This window comes from Zootermopsis nevadensis, unplaced genomic scaffold (assembly GCF_977971745.1).
Source record: "Zootermopsis nevadensis isolate Lab colony 2312 unplaced genomic scaffold, Znev_1.0 Znev_ptg000032l, whole genome shotgun sequence".
NCBI lineage: Eukaryota > Metazoa > Arthropoda > Insecta > Blattodea > Termopsidae > Zootermopsis > Zootermopsis nevadensis.
Window position 1 is genome coordinate 935,928 of NW_028259164.1, and position 21,247 is coordinate 957,174.

General features: G+C 34.7%; 1 protein-coding gene across 3 annotated transcripts; it reads right to left on the reverse strand.

Annotated features, from left to right (window-relative positions):
• Positions 1–1,421: 1,421 nt before the first annotated feature.
• On the reverse strand, positions 1,422–19,930 carry LOC110831661 (integrin alpha-4). Of its 3 annotated transcripts, none has more exons than XM_087359571.1 (24): positions 19,595–19,928; positions 18,272–18,393; positions 17,719–17,825; positions 17,218–17,356; positions 16,386–16,474; positions 15,843–15,897; positions 15,336–15,434; positions 14,525–14,610; positions 13,925–14,128; positions 13,062–13,167; positions 12,793–12,972; positions 12,545–12,733; positions 11,877–12,007; positions 11,313–11,427; positions 10,086–10,236; positions 9,079–9,292; positions 7,855–8,012; positions 7,490–7,556; positions 7,121–7,237; positions 5,743–6,064; positions 4,607–4,697; positions 3,553–3,685; positions 2,698–2,754; positions 1,422–1,910 (listed from the first exon to the last, which is right to left on the reverse strand). In XM_087359571.1, the coding sequence occupies exons 1-24, from the start codon at positions 19,762–19,764 to the stop codon at positions 1,833–1,835; spliced, it is 3,180 nt and encodes a 1,059-aa protein (XP_087215697.1). In that variant the 5' UTR covers positions 19,765–19,928; the 3' UTR covers positions 1,422–1,832. The 3 variants fall into 3 exon arrangements, with proteins under 3 accessions (XP_087215697.1, XP_021923599.1, XP_087215698.1); XM_022067907.2 differs by having other exon boundaries at positions 12,545–12,718; positions 19,595–19,927; XM_087359572.1 differs by lacking the exons at positions 1,422–1,910; positions 2,698–2,754; positions 5,743–6,064 and having other exon boundaries at positions 19,595–19,930.
• Between the last annotated feature and the right edge of the window lie 1,317 nt (positions 19,931–21,247).

Sequence of the window (21,247 nt, forward strand, 5' to 3'; positions counted from 1 at the left end):
AACATGGTGTATTCACGAGCAGGTCTATCTACATTAAGAATGGGAAAAAAAATTCTTAAATTCTATAATCATTAATAAAATACCAGCTCATATATCGTTACAATGTATTAAATCATGGTTAAAAACTTGTATGTTCTATTTCTGCAAGGTGCCTAATAAAAGCAGCAATTATAATTTTTGAATTTCTTCTTTTAATTACCCATCACATTCATTCCCCTTTATTTTAGAAATTATACTCAATGCTTTTTCAGGTATTGATTATGCAAAGCGAAAAAATTGCGCTTTACAGTACATGTGATGTCTGAGCGTCTTGAACCCTGTGTCCAAAGGCTTTATCTTTTATTTGAAGCAATTCATTATTTCCATGGAGCACAGTACTTTTTGAGAAGCTAATGGTCACTCATCTAGTCAAAAAATGTCCCATCTTTTATGGAACCAGAAGGTTCATTACTGTGTTTATAGGAGCTGGCCGATTATCCCTATTCTGAGCCAGATGACTCCAATCCACAGCCTTCAGATCTTTTTACCGAAGATCCCTATTTAATATTATCCAATTTATGACTATATCTTCTGAGTGTTCTCTTTCGGACTTCCTAACCATTTTTCATATATTTCTCCTGCCCATTTCATTGTCTATGATTTTATTATCCTAATAATACTTCTGGTGTAGGGGTTATCGTGATCCTGAAGGCAGTTCCCCCAGGGCGAGACCCTTCCATTGCATTGAGGTACCTGCACCTTGTCGTGGTGGTGGGGCTTGAGTACCTTAGTGATCCCAAGAGCTATGTTGGCGGTAGCATAGCTGCTGGTAGGGCGTCCCTAGCAGATTGGTCGAGGGGGAGAAGTCAGACTAAGACAGGTACCCTGGTCCTCCAGGTTGGGGGTTGGTCGCAAGGCTAACAACCTTGCACCGTAAAAAGGAAGATGTTTCGAAACCTCGATCAAAGCCTCGGACAGACGGACCGGAGAGCCATAGAAGAAGACGAAGAAGAATACTTTACGAAGGTTACAAACTATGTATGGCTCTCCTAAACATGCAGTTTTCTCCAGCTTCATTCCATGTCATCCCTCTTAGATCCAAATAAACACCATCAACATGTGTTCTTCCCTCTATGCGAGAAACAAAGTTTCACACCCATACAAAACAAAAGGTGAAATTACATTTTGTTTACTTTGTTTAATTAGCAAATGGGATGACAAAGGGCTTCTGAGCTGCCTGGGAGAAAATGTTTCCTGAAATTTATTTGCTTTTAATTCTCAAAGATCTATGCTAATATTATTATCCTCCCAACTGGAATCTTCTCTTCAAAAGATTCAAGAACATTGAAGAGTGAAAATGTAAAGTAAGTGACCACTGGACAAAGGAAATTTTTCACTGGTGGATTTGGGTCAAATGGTACAGCAAAAAAGACACATTTGGGTATTTTTAAACATTTTTCAACAAAGAAATTTTCACAGTACAAATTAAAAAAATCACAGGAATATGTATTCAAATCAAGATCTTTATTACAGCCTTGGAAACCAGTGAAATTTTTGTTACGCTGCTTGATAATGACCCACTATTTTGAGCACTTTGAATACAGATACCAGAATGAATGACTAAGGTAAAGTAAACCACTTACTTTTATTATGCAGATTAAACAACCATCACCCAAAATCAGAATGAAATGTTATTAAAATTGTAGTAGTTGAAGTAACTTCAGTCCATGCATGCATCTTCTGCAATGTTTCATCTCCTCAGTCCCCATATTACTTACATTGATTCATATAATCTGCTGCTGACAGGCTAATTTTCAGGAGCTCCCAACTTCCACTTACTAAATTCTATTACATTAGGTATCCTCTTTATCTAACTCTTGAACTTCCATTTCATCTGTATGAATTGTTCCAATTGTGAATTCATCCATTGCCTAGGGAAAAATATATTTTGTGAGAAAGAATGAAAATTATGATGCATTTTTCTTTTTGTATCCAGTACGCACCATTCAGCATAGTGTGCATTGGTAATTAGTAGGATTCACGACCCATCAGTACATGGGTTTGCTCAGGACCGCGACATTTAACGCTCCTGCTGTGACCCCCTTTTCACAAAATGATGATGAGAGTGGAGTAATTGGAGGGATGCCACGGAGAAACCCCGGAGGAAAACTCCGTGATGCCTTGACCACGGCCTTGCCTAAAACAAGTTGTAAATCTGAGCACCGCCGGGAATCAAACCCGGGACCCCAGTATTACAAGCCTAGCGTTCTAACCGCTAGACCACCGTGGCGATTATGATGCATTGTACATAAGCAACTCTTGTATGCACTTTCACTATCTGCATTTTCACTTATCTGTGGTTTTATTTCAGTGTTGTGAGGTGTATCGATACCCTGTCACCAAATTTTAATGCCTGTTACCTACACCGCACCTTCTCAAGGCTTATTGCAGAATGTGACGCAGATGATAAGCTTAGCGTCAAGAAATTCTGGTACCAGATTAATGTGGTACCTCATACCTCATCACCTGCCTGTTTGGGATTACAATTACACAAATAATGTTCACTGAAACATTTTTTTGTGTAGCTATGTGAGATATTTTGCCATTCTATTAGTTGATGAAGTGATTTTTCATAACAGTTCTACTTCCACTGTCAAACCATCACAGTCAATCTAAATGACGAGAGATCACGGCTTTTAATATCTCATTCATACTTACATCGACAACCTTCAGCGCCTTCAACTCTTCTTTCTTTTTTCTTTCAAAGAATCCAGCCTAAAACAATATTTAGTGTCATAATATACCCTTTATAACACTATAAATTATGTAACAAACTATTAAAACGTTTATTCCACACAACATCAGTGACAAACGATTAAGATCATTGTGATACTGCAAATGGAAGCATTTTGATGGTGATATTCAAGCATATTTCATTATAATTAATTAAATGTAAACATGAAGTCCATAATGCATCTCTGATGTTCAATTATACATAATTTTACAGCATAAAAACTACATGAGTTACTGAGCACTGACGATGCTAATACACAGAACAATGTAATGAATAGCAGAGAAACAAGGAATGCAACCAGTGTTGTTTTCTCCATCAGAATTTCTGAATGATGAAGAATGGAAAAGTCTTGGGTGACCAGAAAACTAAAGTTTCTTATTAGCAATTCATTAGATTTATTGGGTTCTGTATGGTTCTGACGATGGTGTGATATAGTTGAGTTTGTAGAGTTTTTGGATTTTGTCCATCATCCAAGGTTAAAATGTATATGATGTTTCGAAAACCAGATCCATTTTTGTCTTCAGGTGTATGGGGCAAGGGCACCTACTCTGCTGGGTCAGATAGAAAGAGCTAGTCTCAATCACTGGACTGCCCCTTACACCTGAAGATGAAAATGGATCCGGTTTTCAAAACATCATATACATTTTAACCTTGGACGATGGATAAAGTCAAAAAAACTTACAAACCTGACCATTAGATTTAGGATTATTATAAATTCAGTTTCCCCAAAGTAACAGATTATACAGATAAAACTGAATTTTGGAGCATCCAGTACTTACCTTCATCAAGCCTATAACAAGGAACATAAAGAGAAGGATGCCAGCTATAATGGCCAATGCGATGATCCAAGTAGCTACCACTTCCTTTTGGACATTTCCAATAAAAATGGAAGATACCATCACTGAATTGTTCCTGCAGGTGTAGAACCATGCTATTAGTTATTATAACAAACCAAAAGAAATTCTCTAAAAATCTGATAAATTACATATGACAGAGATTAACTGTGTCTTTAGTATTAAAAATACATACATACTAACAACGCTAGTTACAAATATTTGAAAGTGTCTATAATTTTTCAGAAGCTGACAGTTTTGAAACTAGTTCTTTTCTTTTTTTATTGTCACATCCTGATCAGCATATTTTAAGCTTATAACAAGAATACAGTGAATGTAACAGCCAAGTGGTTAGCACCCCTGCTTCATATTTTGGACATTTTGGTTTCAAATCTGAGCTTGGTGACCGGCTATCTTGACTGAGGGTGTTCGTAGTTTCCCTCAGTCCCTCCAGATAAGTGCTGGGATAATACCTGAAATAAGGCCATGACTGCTTCCTTCCATATCCTTTTCAATATTGTAGTCTGAGCTACTGGCAGTGTCATTAAGTAGATCACAAATAAATAAATTATGCAATGTGAGTGTTCTATTTCTGTAGAATTATAAATGTGAACATTTTAATAGAGAATACTGCAGACAATACACGGCGAAAAAACAAATAACAGACCAGTACAATATAGAAGAGAAATTTATATTTTATAATGAATTCTTCTCAGACTACCAGTTGTGTGAGGTGGTTGAAAGGGGAAAACACCTACGTTTCAAGAACCATCTTCATTCTCGTCCTCAGGGTACTGAAGTTCAGTCTGGCTGGCTGGCTGGCTGGTATCCCAAGAAGAATTCATTATACTTAGTTGCCATGAAATCTTCAGGCCATAAATTTTTATTTTGCTCATGCCAAAACTATTACTAACTCTTAAATATGTCATATATTAACGTTATATATTTGAAATTTTTAACATAAAATTTGCAAAAAAAAATTAAACCTTGTGGATATTACCCAGCTGTTGACTTCAGATTTTCGGGTTTCTTAATAGTAACTGATCCACTTGTTGTGAGATGAATGATATCCTTCTTTCCCATGAATGGACCTAAGAGCATAAGGTCCAGATTAAATTAAAGAAATGTTTACGATGCTTATTTTTGCATATAAAATTATTATTATATAATAATGAATGTCACAAATGGCCTCTTGACGACAATAATAGAATCATCTTTGTGTATTCACAACACTGAAAGACTGGTGATGCAGATAACAATTTGATTTGACAAATAAGAATGCATTTTAACTATAATGGATTTCATGGACAATCAAATATTCTAGGGCAGCCATTCAGTTTGTACCATTACTTCTTTTGCAGGGCATCTAATAGCAATGTAATAATAGTGTTAAATTATAAAATACTGCAATCTCCACAAATGTTTACTGTTTTCACTCAGCTACCATTTACAGAGTGAAAGCTTTTATTATGGCACAAATAACTTATGTAACTAAAGTGGGGAATATGTAAAACAAGGCGATGAAGTACAAGTATATACCAACAGACAGCACCATTAGTTGGTTAATTTAAAGAATGTTCCACTTAAAACACAACATTAACTGATACACAATAGCCCTTTAATGCACAGAATGATATCAACAGCAATACTGAATTCGTTGTTGCTGATGAACTACCTGAAATCGGTATGGCCTTATTTCAGCCATTTTGTTACTCAATGAGCACTTGTCACAGACAAATACTTCTTATGTCCCAAACTTTCATTACCAGTTAGTGTACTATTATTTTATTCAGTGCTTCCATGGTAACACAGTGGTAAATGCTTCATGAACATCCGAAAATGAAATTGGTGCAAAATAATGTTCAAGAATAAACACATATTCTGTTTGTAAATACAAGATGTTCAACTGATACAGCTTCCGTGGAACTGGCATTAGCAGAGACTGCCTAGAAACCAGGATGACCTAAACTCAAATGTCACGTAAGAAGTTGGGAGAGTTTATTAATGGGAGGTTTGGACCTGTTTCTGTTTTCATTTTTGTACCAGAGTACATGATTGTTGTTTGGTTGTGTTTTAAATGGTATACTCTGTAGCTGCCAAACTAAGTCATTAATTTCTTAGAAGTGTTCAACATACCTAGATCACTGATTCTTAAGATCATACTCATTATTATTATAGCTGAAGACTGGGAGGTACTGTCAAAAGGACCAGCAGTACATGTTACAGCATTACACACAACATTCGGTGTGGAACAGTTTATAAACAAAGTACGATTCGCTGGTGGTTGGTATCCTTTTGCCTCACTTTGCATCTTTGACACATCTCTTGTTGCCAGAATTTCCTGATTTTGTATACCAGACTTTGGTTCATCATCAGAAATGTCTCCATCTTGTACATCATCTTCAGAGTGAAAACGTATTCTTGATGAGCATGATAATGGTTGTCCATTAAGATATGCCTAAAATGAACATGTAAGAGTTTCGACAAGAGGAAATCAATTCTGCTGAAAGTATACATTTGTATCTTCTATAGAGAACAGATATTTGTTATTAAAAATTCGAGAAACAAATATATTTCTTATCCTATGTGGCCATGAAGATTTTGTACTTTAATATTGATAAAGGATCATCACATTTAGAGGACTGGACCAGCTCACATGAACTACTGCTTAAGTCACTGGTGTCCCAAAAGGAATTTGTTAATCTCAAGCCTAAGATGAAGGCATTATACAATGAAAACAAGAGGCATGCAAAAAATTATTAAATGGTATAGTAGCAGTGGCAAATGATGGTGAAGATTACGATGGTGGCAGTGGTAATGACATGATGATGGAGTACATGAAAACACAAAGTTGTCCCTGGTACTTAATTAAGCACTGCAGATATATGAGAGAGTGACGGTACAGCCCCATATATTCTTAACATTGGCACTATAATAATGATACACATCCAATTATAAAATCAGAAATTTTAAAAATGAGTTCCCTTCAGCAAACAAAGCATCTAGTTCCTAACTTATTAATATCACACATATACTAGAATTTGGGCAATAATAAAAACAGGCACTATATGTAACATTTGTCTTGGTATCTTACAGGAAGGCTGGGCAGGGTGGAAGTTTAAATTTAATTTTCTTCAGAGAAGCAAATCAAATCATTTTGTAACTCATCTTTCACAAGTTTTAGGAACTTTCACCCAGAAAGCTGATTTTTATATAATGCATATTATCACAACAAACCCTTTTCAGTCTGTTTAAATATTATGTACATATCACCATCAACACACCTTCTTTGTTACAAATATATTCCTGTTGCATCGCATGTTTTAGTCTGATATATTCTCACTTAATATATCTGGGCCTTCAAATTGAAGTAGCATTGTTTAACAATATTGTGTAAGTGTAATCCACAGAGTCACTGGCATGTTATTCCCTATTATCGTATTTTTTTACACAATATGACAATGTAAAATTAAGAACATGTTACAATTATTAAATAAGTACCATTTAATTTTACCTTTGGGCTATACAATTCCAAGAAAGTAATTTTCTTGCTGTTTGATTCATACCATTGTACAGGAATGCTAAAATCAACTTCTGCAACTTCAATTGGACTTATTCCCACTTTCTGCACCTATCAGAACAATTATAACATCAGCGACAGTTTCTTACTCCTTTTCATTTGTCAACATACATGCATAAATAGTTAGTAATTAAGTAATTTACACCAGATTAAAAATCTACTGCTGTGTTACATTTTAAAGACTGCATATGGGAGTTCAAAAAGTCTGAGATGTTACTAGAAGGTGTTCCTGGCGATAGCTCCATCACTTTATAAAACCAATAACAACAGAAATTACTTTGATGTTAGTTGTCCAATTCTTACCTCATATATCTGTTTAAATTTCATTTCATTTGCTTTGAAGTAAGAGTATACATCTTCTTCTGATTTTCTGTAAATAAATGCTGAGCTGTTAATTACTTTCACTAAGTTCATCTCCTAATACAAGCACCTACTTTGTGACACAAGCTAAGTGACAATATCATTATATACACTTTAAATGTTACATCTGGTAGTCTGACATCTTACATTTTCTACTTTAAGTAAGCATCAAATACACATTTTAACCATAGCAACATTTTCTTTGTAATAAACAACTGAAAATTAAAATTTCTTTTAACACTGATATTAAATTAATAATTTTTCTAGCATTCTGAAAAGCATAAGTTGCAATGAACAATCTACCTTACCCAATAATACTGACATCTGCATCTGTGGTTAAATTAAGACGCAACTGCTGCTCATGCAAATTTTTGTCTTTACTCTTGGTGTAGGCCGAAATGTTAAACGTGAGAGACTCAGATCCAACTTTTACGCCACTCATATCCAGATGCAGTGTCACGTGTTTCTGTAATAAATAAAGGACAACTGAAATAAGATGATAAACCATAGTATGAAGCTTTAAATAGAATAATTAAGTATTTACAGAAACACAAACACACACAGAGCAGCTTATCCAGTAATTTGTAGCACTTTGGTCAGGCTACAAGTTTCATGCAGTGTTCTGAATCAAAAATTAAACTGTAGGCAAATGATCCTTAGCGATAAAAAGGAAGACGTCGGGGTCCGCAGTGGCCGCGCAGTCTGAGGCGTGAGCCTTGTGCCACTTGGTCGCTGGGACCGTGGGTTCGAATCCCACTCAAGCCATGGATGTTTGTCCCCGTTTTTCTGTGTTTTGCTGTCCTGTGTACAGGTAGAGGCCTTGCGACGGGCCGATCCCTTGTCCAAGGAGTCCTATCGAATGTCCATAAATCAAGCCAACGGAAAGTTGGGACCCGTAAAAGCGTACCGGAAAATGTATAAACATTGTTAAACCAGAAATAGAAGAAGGAAGATGTCATACACAGGAGGCTTAAATGTATGTTGACAAGACACACACATGCAACCACAGCTCGCCACAGACCAGCTACAGCCACCGAAACATTGGATCAATAGCTAAGTGCATAGTTATACTCTGTGAATAACAACATATTGTGCAGTATTACTTGAAATACATTTGTGAAACATCTTATTTATTTCTAAATCCAGTTTAAACCATTTGATTAAATGAATTAGTTTCCTTGATGCCACTGATGATGACCTCTTGAGGTTGAAATGCGTATGGAAATAGTGTCTTTTTATAGTGTTAATAGTTGTTTGTTTACTTATTTTATATTCTAAGACACATATAATTTGAAAGAAAAATATGAGAAAAAATTATAAGAAAAATGTTGTTTTAATTCATGTCCCTTTAATTTCATTATTAATATAAATGGACATTTGCTAGTAACAGAGCTTAAAATTCAATACTGAGGAATTTTATATATTTTTCACCATAACAGTTATTAAACTATTATACAATATAAATAGAAATGTATCTGTATTACTGTTTATAAATGTTGTTTACAGACTGTTCTGTATAAGAGACTTCTTACCGGGTTTCCAGTTCTCAAAGGGTTGCCAAAATAGCAATTCAACTGCAAAGCATGCATTAAAGAAGTTTCTTGACAGTCCATATGACCCCTAGCAAGTTCTACAGGAGATGGTATGGTTATGTTGACACCAGCCATATATGCAGGTTCTCCAGAATTAATTAAACCAATGTTTAGTTCCAACTCTGATTTTGATCCAATTATGAAAGTATCAGATCTATAACACAAAATGTTATCCAAAATTATTTCACAATTTAAGAAACTTTATGATTGGAGATTTTAAGCACTGTATGAGACTAAAGCACAGTGAGATATTAAATTAAATCCGTGGCGTAACAGCTCCAGAGAGCCAAAGCCGACTAGCTTGACTGCTGGCCTCACGTTCACACGCTGAAGCAGAGGTGTACGATCATCCGACCAGATACAGGGTGACGTGTGGTCAGCACAACGAACCCCCAGCATTTGCTAGCTTTCCTGACCAGATTACGCTACTTATCGTAGCTCCCCAATTTCCTCACGATGCTGGGTTGACACCGGCCCCATACAATGGTCGAAATCTCATGAGAAAATTTCTTCTCCCCCGAGACTCGAACCAGCGCACATTCTGTATCGCCGGTCCGAAGCATGATGCCTCAGACCGCGCGGCTACGGCGCAGGACACAGTGAGGTATTACACACACCATTTTACACCTACCTAGGTGCATAAGGTCTTATGACACAACAGATATTTTATATCTTATGGCTATCTATTACGCTAAACATAACAGGAGCTCTGTACAACGGAGGTTGTGGCATGACGGAGAATATAAATTTAAAGACTAGATAATCCGTGATATCTTGTTAACAGCACAGAAAACAAACATTATTTGATGCAACCCTCAGGGTGCAATTAAGAGAAATTGTGCAAAACAAAATAAATACACACTGGGCTTTAAAGCTATCAATGGTTAATCCAGATTGATAACTTCAAATCTATTTTCTAGTTTTCTAACAAAGAACAGCATACATACACTAAACCTGAAAAGCTGGATTTCAGTTGCAACTGTGAAATGCAAATGTTGTCATCACCACAACCAGTTGCAAAGGGTATATCTATCTGTACACTGCTGGTGGACTGCTTTTCATTTAGAACTGGAATATATTTCTTGAAAGTATCCTGCACTAAAACAATACACAATGAATTAACATGTTCAAATAAGGCTTCCCTGTATCTAGAACCATCACATTTATATATATATATATAATGAAGCACATAAAACAGAACATACACGATTTAATCATGGGCATTTCGAAAGAAACTAATTCTTTATGTTAAGTTCATGATAACTTGTGTATCATTATGTGATATTCAACATGGATACGGGTGTGTTTGTGCATGTGCACGTGCAACACCTGTAAAGATAGGATGAAACAGAACATTACCTATCGTGTAATATGAATCAGGAACTACTTTTACTTTTACAATAATGTGGTTAAAACCAGTTTCTTCTTGTGAGGGAAAACCGGAAACAACCGGGATCAATTACAGACCATGTCACAATGAAAACTGTTCACATTACTGTTGTAAATAAATGTAAAAAAACTTAACGCATGTATGTCTATAAACATAAAATCACAGAAACATCAGTTCTTTTGTGACATATTACACATTAAGTCATTATGGTATTAATATCAGCAGAAAAATGCTTCATAAGAACTTTAGGTCACACACTTTTTGATCACAAAAGAATTGAAGAACTTATGGACATTATGGAAAAGCAACTAAACATTACACCAATAATAGATTTTATAAAGCAGTACCAGAAAAACTAGAAAGAACATGTACACATAATGATTTCAGACAATATACCAAAAATGATTTTAGGATACCACCCAAAAGGAAAGAGATGTTTGGGCTGACCCCTCAAAAGATGGAAGGATTCTGTTATGTAACGCCTGTAACAGGCCATAAGGCCTATACCGGAAAAGAAGAAGAAGGAGGAGGAGGAGGAGGAGAAGGAGGAGAAGGAGGAGAAGGAGGAGAAGAAGAAGAAGTAGTAGTAGTCAGTTTAATAAAAAATATCTTCAAAAACTAACGATCAGTTTAGCGCACCTACTTCCTTAAATTTATATTCCATGGCCTTCTTGCAGCAAACTCTGGCATTATATAAGTCCCTATGGATTCAAGAAGTACATGACACTGCTGGGTATGTCCGTCATGATGCTGTGCACAAACACGAGTGGTAAATTCAACTAACCTTTTGTTACATTTTTTCCGACCAAGATCAATGTTTTATTTTCTCCACCTCTTATCAGTCTCTGGCTCACTCTTATACTGATAGGTTCAAATATGTGCTGATCTAAATGTGTCCCCTGTAAAACAGAAGCGCACACACACGCACTTTCTGAGCTATGCAACGGAAGTAAGCACATAATAGAGAACTAAAATTTCAGTGGTTTTGTTGGGTGGGGGGGGGGAATTTGTTGGTTCTTGTTCTTGTTTCCAGACATTTGTTAAAACATGATCACTGAACAACGAAACAAATGGGCAAAAATTACTTAAAAAACTGTGATTCTGAACAAAGAAAGTGTTTTTATGCCATGACAGATAAAACATTCAGAAAGAAATTATGTATATTATAGCAGTAAGCTGAACACAGTTTATTGGTCGTGCACTGTATAGTGTATAGGGAGCTATGATGTTGACTTAAGATGACATGAAATTAAAGATCATTATCTCTTTTATGAGTGCCTGATTATGATAATGTTCATGAGAATATTTTAACCAACACATAAATACAAATATACTATTTCTGTCTTACCTTCAAATTAATTTTGAAAATCTCACATTTTCCAGTGTCAGGAACAATTACAGTTTTATTGTAAGGCTTGGTTGCACCTGCAATAGTGGCTCTCTGGAAATTTTCATCCACGTTAATTTCTCGGGTTACATCTAAAACAGATTTTTTTTTACGTTTTTAAATAAGAATCTGCTGTTTAGGGAATAAATTAAACCTCTAACTTTTTTCACCATAATTTTAAAGCCTTCATAAAAATATCTTGCAATTCTTATTATCTTTAACACCTTGCAGTATTACATATTTCAATTTGAATGTTACATTTAATTTTACAGTACCAGTATATCACCAAAAATTAACAGAATATTTAATACCAGCATCTATTTTAAATATGACCAGGAGATCAACTATCCTTAAGTTAGTTTTCCTCAATCCCTGCGGACATATGCCAGAAGTTCCTTAAAATACAACCACTTCATCCAACACTATTCCCAACTTTACAAATTCAATCATCATGTTGTGTACTATTTGACATATATCTTAAACAGTTATTGATATAACTAAACATCCTGTCTAAATAATTTTTAAGGAACAGAAACCCATATATAGCATTATAAGAGAATTACAAAATTTTCAGATTACCTGAAACAAAAAATTAACTAAGAAAATATCATAATGCAATTTTCACTTACTGAGAGAATTAGGAACATCCGTCCCTTTGTAAAAAAGACAGACAGAAACATTGAAATCTGTCTCATTTCCATGAAGTTGATTGATGTCAGTATGAATCGCTGTTTGAAAATATACAACAGGATGAGCCCGAAATAGAATCACATGTCCAGACTGGAAGGCGCCAACAGCAACATCTACAACATGAGACTCTTCATCACGGATGCTTCTCTTCCCTTCTACAATTACAAAACACAACAGAAACACTTACCAGAATACATATTCATATCAATGTCAGCTGCTCGAGCAATACTGATTCCAAATCCTCTCAGATTCAAATCTATATCCTGTCCCATAATTTTCTGAGTTTGTGTAAGACCCAAAGTACTGCCACTGTAGATGTAGATAGCTCCAACATTACCATTTTCATAAGGTGCACCCACTGCAATATCTGTTTATATACAGAATTAAAACAATTATATGAAACAAGTATTCACTTTATAGGCAATATCATTACAATAAAACATTTCATTGACTAACCAGCAAAACCATCCTTGTCCAAGTCTCCCAGTGCAACAACAGCGGTTCCAAATCGAGACCCCTGGTTCCTGCCATCTATCTTTTGTGCTTTACTAAACATTGTAGACTGAAAATTAATTCAAATCGAGAACACATGGTGAAGAACACAGGAGGGTATAATTAAAATGGATATTAGAGAAGTAAGGTGATTAAGTCGAGAAGAATGAGATGGGCGGGACATGTAGCACGCATGGATGGGACAAGAGGTGTGCACCGGGTACTGGTTGGAAAGCCTGAGGGGAAGAGACTGCTGGGGAGACCTAGACGTAGATGGGAGGATAATGTCAGGCGGGATCTATGGGAGATAGGAGTTGAAGGAGACTGGACTTTGTTGGCCCAGGACAGGGTCCGTTGTAGGGCTTTGGTTAATTCGGCGATGAACCTTCAGATTTGGTAAGCCATCTAGTTAGTTAGTTATTAAAGAAGTTATGTTTATCAACTCTGACTGGATTCATCTGGCACAGGACAGGGACCAGTGGCAGGCTCTTGTGAACACAGCAATTATATATTTATACCACTGCATGAACTTTGACCCTTTGCCATGCCATTTACTTTCACTCGATCCTGATGTTATCAGAGAAATTAATTTAAATGCACTTTATACACTGCATTTTATCATGATAAGAGTAGCAAGGGACACTTCGTTTCACTTTGTCACACATGGCAAAGGGGAAATTTGTAAATGAGACAGGAATACCAATACAATTAAACTGAAATGTTTTAGATTACAATTAATGATAAGGGACAAAAAAATAGTCTCAGTAACTGGGTATGAAAATCTTGTATCACCACAATCCTCATCACTAATCAGCAGTTTATCTTACCTGTGAATTCGCAAGAAAGAGATAAATACGACCTTCATCATGCGAAATGGTGTACAGATGTGCTCCAACTATCAAATCATCTAGACCATCTCCATTAATGTCTGCTACTGCCAGACTTCCCCCAAAAAACTCACCGCTCTTTTCACCAACCAAAATCTTGACTGCTCTGTTCAATACATCTGCTTCATTTTCATATATGTATACCTGCAAATGTAACAGAGTTAAAAAATCCAGAGTGTACATTTTATGACGTTTGTTTTTTTACACAGGCCTTCGAACTGGACAGATTATTTGTAGTTACCATGATGACATATGAATATTTTGAGAATTTGTAATTGGAAGGTTAGGAGTTCAACTGATTTCAAGCTGAGCTGCTGGTGACGTGCTGTCTCTTTATATCGTACCAGCTGCAGACAATATATTTACTGTCAGTTGTACAACATTCTATTCGGGAGTCTTTAATTTCATTTATTCTCTACTTTAATTTTTTTAAGGTTAATGGAATTTGAAAAAAATATCCTAGATGCCTCACCAGTGTTGCTGTTGATTCTTATCCGACCATAGCAAGCAACTAACGTTTTTACAACAAAATAAACTTACACTGCCTTTATTGTCTGTATCTTGAGGGCTACTTGCAATATAAAATCTCTTGCTATGAAAGAACTTTCCCGAGTTTACTTGATAACCTGTAACATAGGTATGAATGATAATTCAGTACTTCTTTCCTATGTCCTATTCTTAAAATGTAATATCAGTAGTGTTAATCATTAATATTAATTTTTAAATGTATCTGTACAATGAATTAAATATTCAGAAAATTAGTAAACTGTAATATATTTAAAATGTGCCAATATTTCCACTGTCACATAAGTATGATTCATTATTTCAATTTGTGTAGTGGCATCATTTGGAGCCCTACCATAAAGGTAAAGTCAGCCAAAGGTAGCATGTTTATGGCACACTACATTACCTTGAAACTGTATTTAAAGTAATCCACTATTTAGATTGACAATAAGATAAGATTGCTTGAATAATGTCAATGAGTTAAAATTCGTACAATACCTCTGCTTTTAGTATACGATACTCTTAACATAAGCAATACATAAGTGTACATGATGGGAAACAATATCTTACAACTTTTTTACAGAATCTGGTATTCTATTATGTGGTACACTTGAAAGATGGGAATGTGTCTGAGACATTACAAGAAAAAAAATATACCAAAGCAGGAAACATAATGCTTTAAATTAATTTCATTATTCCCTTCCTGTGTACCTTAGAAAATACAAAAAAAGTGGTGTTCTGAATGAACCTGTCTACACTACCTTTATACACCACTACTATTATTAAATCAATGAATGACTACATCCCAATAACTACTAACACTTCCATACACACATGTGCAACTAACCAAAATATTTTATCCCAAAAAACCGTTTTAGGTTTACAATACTTGGCTTAGCCAAACTCCAGTCCATTGCCTGAAAACCTGTATAACGAATGGACGTTCCTGTAACAAAGAATAAAACATTATTCACTATTCTGTAAGTAGACATCCATCTGGGGCTGCATTTTCTTTTTACTAGTGCTTCCAAACTGATTTAAGACACAAATGATAAATCTGGGATCTAAAATAAGCCTCAGTATTATTTAGTTTGTGGAAGATTAAGAAATTAAAAATTAAGTACAAAGATTTCAGAGGTTAAGGTTTAAAAATTTCATGGCAATGAGAACAAGATTAGTGTCATAACCTAGAAAATCATAATCCAAACTAACATGGACTATGAATACATTCAGTACACATTGTACCTTCTCTTCCACTGAACACACAGATTATACCATCATATCTGCCATTAATATTTCCAAAGGATTTACTACTGGTACAATACAGTATTTAAAAAACAGTTACTATACTAACCTTTCCAAAGATATACTCCAGGTGCACCAATCAGTATTTCTGACCTATTATGTGGCTGGAAAGAAAGACAACTGTGTTTATGGTCTCTGTGAGCCTATTTGGATAGTATATAAAAATATGAAGTATTTAAGAATTCTCTTGCAATTACTATATTGATTCTAAACCTATTAAACAACGCTATTTTGTTTAATTTGTAAAACTTTGAATAAGATAAAATGATGATAGTGAACTTTAAGTTGAAAGGGACTTGTAATAGAAATTCATGGTATAATGAAGTTATATCTCAGCATTCACATAGCCAAAGGAAAACCACAAAAAATTTCAGTCATGATAATCAAATCTCAATTTTTGATTTCAAACTGATATCTTCCTAGTACAGTTTTGGCATCAAACTCCTAACACCATGCCCTGCAGACAAGCTAACCTAACATTCCAAAACTTCTGGGACTATCCCATACTTTTCATGAATTGTAAACAAGGTTACTCCAGCTTCTGCCACATGTTATCCATTATCAGAAACATGTGAATCTCACATTTACAAACCTCAGGTGGAGGAATGTGAACAGATATCCCTGCTTGGCCCACTGCATAATTAGGTATATGCTGTCTGTTCACTGAAGTTGTATACTTATCTACAACAAAACAAACATGATACATAAGATTTCAATGTATTTGTCTTTAAAACAATGCAATATGTCAATCTAAACATAATTTTATAACAACTTCAGAAATATTAACTGAATTCTTGTATGCCATTTTATTCACCTTTATCAATCTATGTAACCTACAAATGAAGTTTCACATAAATGTTTTATTAATAACAAGTATTCTTCACAATAAGGCAATATGACACTTCATACATCAATGTTCATACTTTAACTCAATATACAGATCTAAATATTAAATGAATGTGTGAATTCTATTAATATGGTGAATAACACCAAACACAAGGCCAAATTATGCATTATTTTTACCAACAGTGTCACGATATAACTTTAAAGCAGTTTTCACAGTTGAGGATTTATGATTCTTCTCCCACCCATAGTGAAAGATCAGTAATGGCAGACAAACTGAAATTTTAATTTGTAGGGTCAACTTACAATGAATAAACTGATCTGTGATTGGATGACACCAAATTTGAGATTACCAAATCATGTGATTTTATGTATGAAAGTCACTGTGCCAAAACCTTTCATCTTTGCAAAATTCTAATGAGGCACTGATAAATAAATCTGAAAAACTGATTTGTTGTCAACCTCCAACATCCATGGTAACAGTGATAATTTTTTGACCAAATGCTTCAGTAGCTGTAGAAAGACTAGGAGATATTGCCTTTAAAAATTAATCTTATTTTCACTATAACATACTTTATTACCTGAATTAAGCAGAGGCAATAATTTGTAGGTACCCTTAGCAGTTGTACCATTCTGCTCTATTTTTGAACAGTAACATACACCAAGCATAAAGTCAACTGTATTCCGTTCGTATGTATTTCTCCACCGATGACCACACACCTGAAAACATTTAATGTGTATTAAATATATACTGCACCATAAAATATACCACATGGCCTTTTTCCTACAGTAATAAACACAATATAAAGCAAATTTCATCAATGTTATGGCATAATATGCTAGCCACCTACAGTATTCAGTCTCGTGACAAAAAAGTAATGGCACATATGATATTACCTTAGAAAAACATTTGATAACTACAAGAATATTACAGTATTAAAACAGAATTTACTTTTCTAAAACTATAAACATGTTCTGCTAATTTAAATTGTGCGCACTGTAAACCTTGATACATATTTGACTTCATGTAACACAATTGTCCAAAAATCTTGTTTACAAAATATATAAGTGTTTGAACTCACAACAATATTTCCTTGCTCTTCTTGAATATCCATTGCCCCTCCAATCCATGCCGCATTTTTTTGTTCTCGATATTTCAATTTACCCTTTCCATATTCCTTTTTATTTTCTGTGTGAAAATTAACATACCAAAATTAATTACCACTTTATCCATTGACATAAAAATAAGTCATCCTTTCAATAAAAAGAAGCAAATAAATTAACATGTATAAACTCTGGCTGAATATGGTAATAAATATTATGAAATTTGTCTGTGACAGCCCCTGTCCATCTGAGAAATTGCTACAGTGATATATTTTTGTAGGGTGTAAATAAAGGAGATTTAGCCTATTTGGACTTTGATAATGGGGAGTTCAAAGCAAAATTAGCCTTTATAATATAGCATTTACCTTTGAAGTATGGGGAAACAATGTCCCATGGTTGTTAAAAAACAAAACATACAAAAGATACATAAATAAATGCACCTCTCACACAGACTGGTGTATTTGCTACAATAATTACATGTTTTCCAATGAAACAGAGCAACTGGGATTATCAATTCATTGTCCAACTTACCTGAAGTATCAAACTTTAATGCATAGCATGACTCTGCAATAGGACATCTAAACACCACACCTGGTTCTATGACACCTGGATATAATTTGGTGTCATTACCACGTGGAGCACCAATCTGAATCCTTAACAAAAGGTATAAACTCACATGTCAATCTTGCTAGAAATCTACAATGGGAGTTTTAATGTATTTGCCTTGGAATTAAATTTGCAGCAAAAATCTGTACCAACTAATCATAATGTGATACATGCCACAAAATTACATACTTATTACAGTACAATTCAGAGCATAATTTAAGAATGCCAATTTATTATACAAACTGTGTTTTCACAGACTGGAGATACTAGCAGATTCAATCGTAACAAGTGACATTTTCTTCTAAATAACTTTCATATTTCATCATAACAGTAATCACCAAGACATGTGAAATTGTTAGAATCATCCTAAATCTGGTTCAGAATCCACAATAGGTCAATCATATTACTTCACAAAGGAAGAAGTGGAGGAAGAGGATAATTTCTTCACTCTTTCCCACTGTAGTTATCATACAAAGTAGATGGCACATCAGTACATTACTTAATCATATGACTTCTTTTTATTTGGCACTAAACGTTCTGGACACTGCAGTTCATCGAAAACAATGTTTGCCATTTCCAGCTGCTTTGACATAACAAATTAAATGCTAATAAAATTGCAATCCATCAAGAATGGGAAAAAAGACTCTTCATGCTCACAAATACTTTTTCTTTCACCTACGATAGATAATGAAGTCTCAAAATTTAGTTCAGCATTCCGGATTCCCAAACTTCTGAAGGCAAATGCTTTGCCAAGTATCAGAATATATGCATTTAATTTCCTCTGTAATTATTTACATAACTGTACTGTACTGCACAAACATTAAATAAATAATATAAATAAATCTGAAAATAACATAATAAATCAGCCATTCTTATGGTTAAATATTATTGAACACCATTTCATCTGCGAATGTGAAAGATCAAATCCAATGATGATGATTATAAATGGTGAGTAAAGAATTGAAAAGAAGTTACTCTGACCATAGATTTGAGGTTCTCATGGCAGTGAAAATATCAGTTGTGCTCTTCTGGTTTGCGACAGCATAGTCTTGTAGGTGGTTACCTACATTTCAATATAAAGTCTGATGTACACTGATTAATCACTGCAGCCATGTACCATTACCACAGATTACATAGAATAAATTCTTGCTGTCATTTCACCTCCTCCAAATCCTACAGGACAAATGATGGCACATGAATGCTAAAGCTACTACGCTCAAGTCATTTCCAAGCATTGCTGCAACTTACCAAGGCTTGGGTCCTGAATGAAGTAACACAGAGAAACCAAAATAGCTTCCTCTTCGTCCTACTCCCTTCAGCGGATCTTCATACACTATGGGGTGATTGATGTCTAAGTTAAAGCCATGGGAACAGGTCAAGAGAATACAGGTTAGTAGTAATGTAAACAACAAAAGCATGTTCCACTAATTAAAAGCAGTTTCTAGCTTTGCTTATAAGTAATAACAATATTCAATCTGTTTTAACAGAAATGCTGTTCTCATTTCACAGAGTATGACCTAATTAACTCAAAGACAATATTATCATCTAGTATAAACACTGGTTACTTAACATGAAATGTATATCTAATACTTTCATGTCTTGTGATATCTAAACAGGAAGAAGAAAGGAAGTCTATGTCAACCACCAAACAGGAAATTGCAACAAAAGGAATTCTCTCATACTGGATAAGGTGGAGGAAGTTAAAATATCAATGGATTCATTTTTAGAAGCTTCTAATGATCCTTTATAACATATATGACAACCACCCATACATGTATTTAAAAACAGTCAGTCTTTGTTAAGATAATTATGTAATCACTCTAACATTACTATTTAGATATATAACCTGTCTACAAAGAAAATTACACTGAATTTCAGCCAAGCTAGTACACTATATACATATACAAACATATTAATATTTGGTATATCAGTTCACTAGTCATTATATTACAACACATTTGGTGTGGAAATTTGCAATGTTTTGATTCAAGAGTACAATCTCAACAGCCATACAAAAATAGATAACTTTTCATCATCTTCTTAAGTGCAACTCACTGAAACATCTGCATGAGGAATATTACAAAGGCCACACTATACACTGTTTTTGCTACCATTCCTACAGCTTACAGTATAATGAAAGAATCATCTAGTAACTGATGTAAAAACACAAAATCCATCGTGCAATAAAAATATACATCTGACAAGCTTCAGGTAATTTAGATATTTTGCATGATAAAAGAAGAAAATTATTACAACTACAACAAGAAAAGCACATAACTTTTCATGGGAATCAGTATTTAGTACAAATAAGAATAAATATTACAAGATGCACGACTCCTTTCGTTTGAATAGATACAAAGTACCGCACTTATGAAGCTGTTATAAACTTCACATCATCATAAAGTACGCTGATGATTCTCAGTAACATCTTTATACAGCTGGTCTTTTTTGTGAGTGCAGGCTCAGAATAATCAAACACTCCTGTAAAGTCGGGATGCTCCTTAACGCACAAGTTCACTGCCGTACCATTCTATTTATTAAAAAACAAAATCAAATTTACATTTTGAAGTGTTGGCACAGACCTTGTTATCTGGATTGTAAGAGGATGTAATCAGAAAAACAGATCATTGTAGCTCCATATTTAGTAGTCTCATGTCTAGACAAGGAAGTTCAATTTAGATACTTTGCAAACTACTTGCAGCAATAACCAGCAAAGGAAACACCAAAAAGGAAGTACACACTCAAAAACAAACCCTCTTCCAATGAAGTCTTCTTGGGCAATGAGTCATGTGAGAAAGGAATTAATATCCAGCATCCTGAAGACTGTCTCAGTAGTTGACGAGGCAAGTGACATGACTACACTGCATCTAGCTGTCATGAAAGCTTCAAAACCCTGTGTAA

Bases quoted from the DNA above. Each gene is read 5' to 3' on its own strand.
- LOC110831661 (XM_087359571.1), bottom strand. From the start codon at position 19,764: ATGCTTTTGTTGTTTACATTACTACTAACCTGTATTCTCTTGACCTGT. The intron at 17,357-17,718 runs GTGAGTTCAAAC...AAATGTTTTCAG, and splicing joins AAGAGCAAGGAAATATTGTT to GTGTGTGGTCATCGGTGGAG. The intron at 15,898-16,385 runs GTTTGTAAATGT...CTTTCTTTCCAG, and splicing joins TTCACATTCCTCCACCTGAG to CCACATAATAGGTCAGAAAT.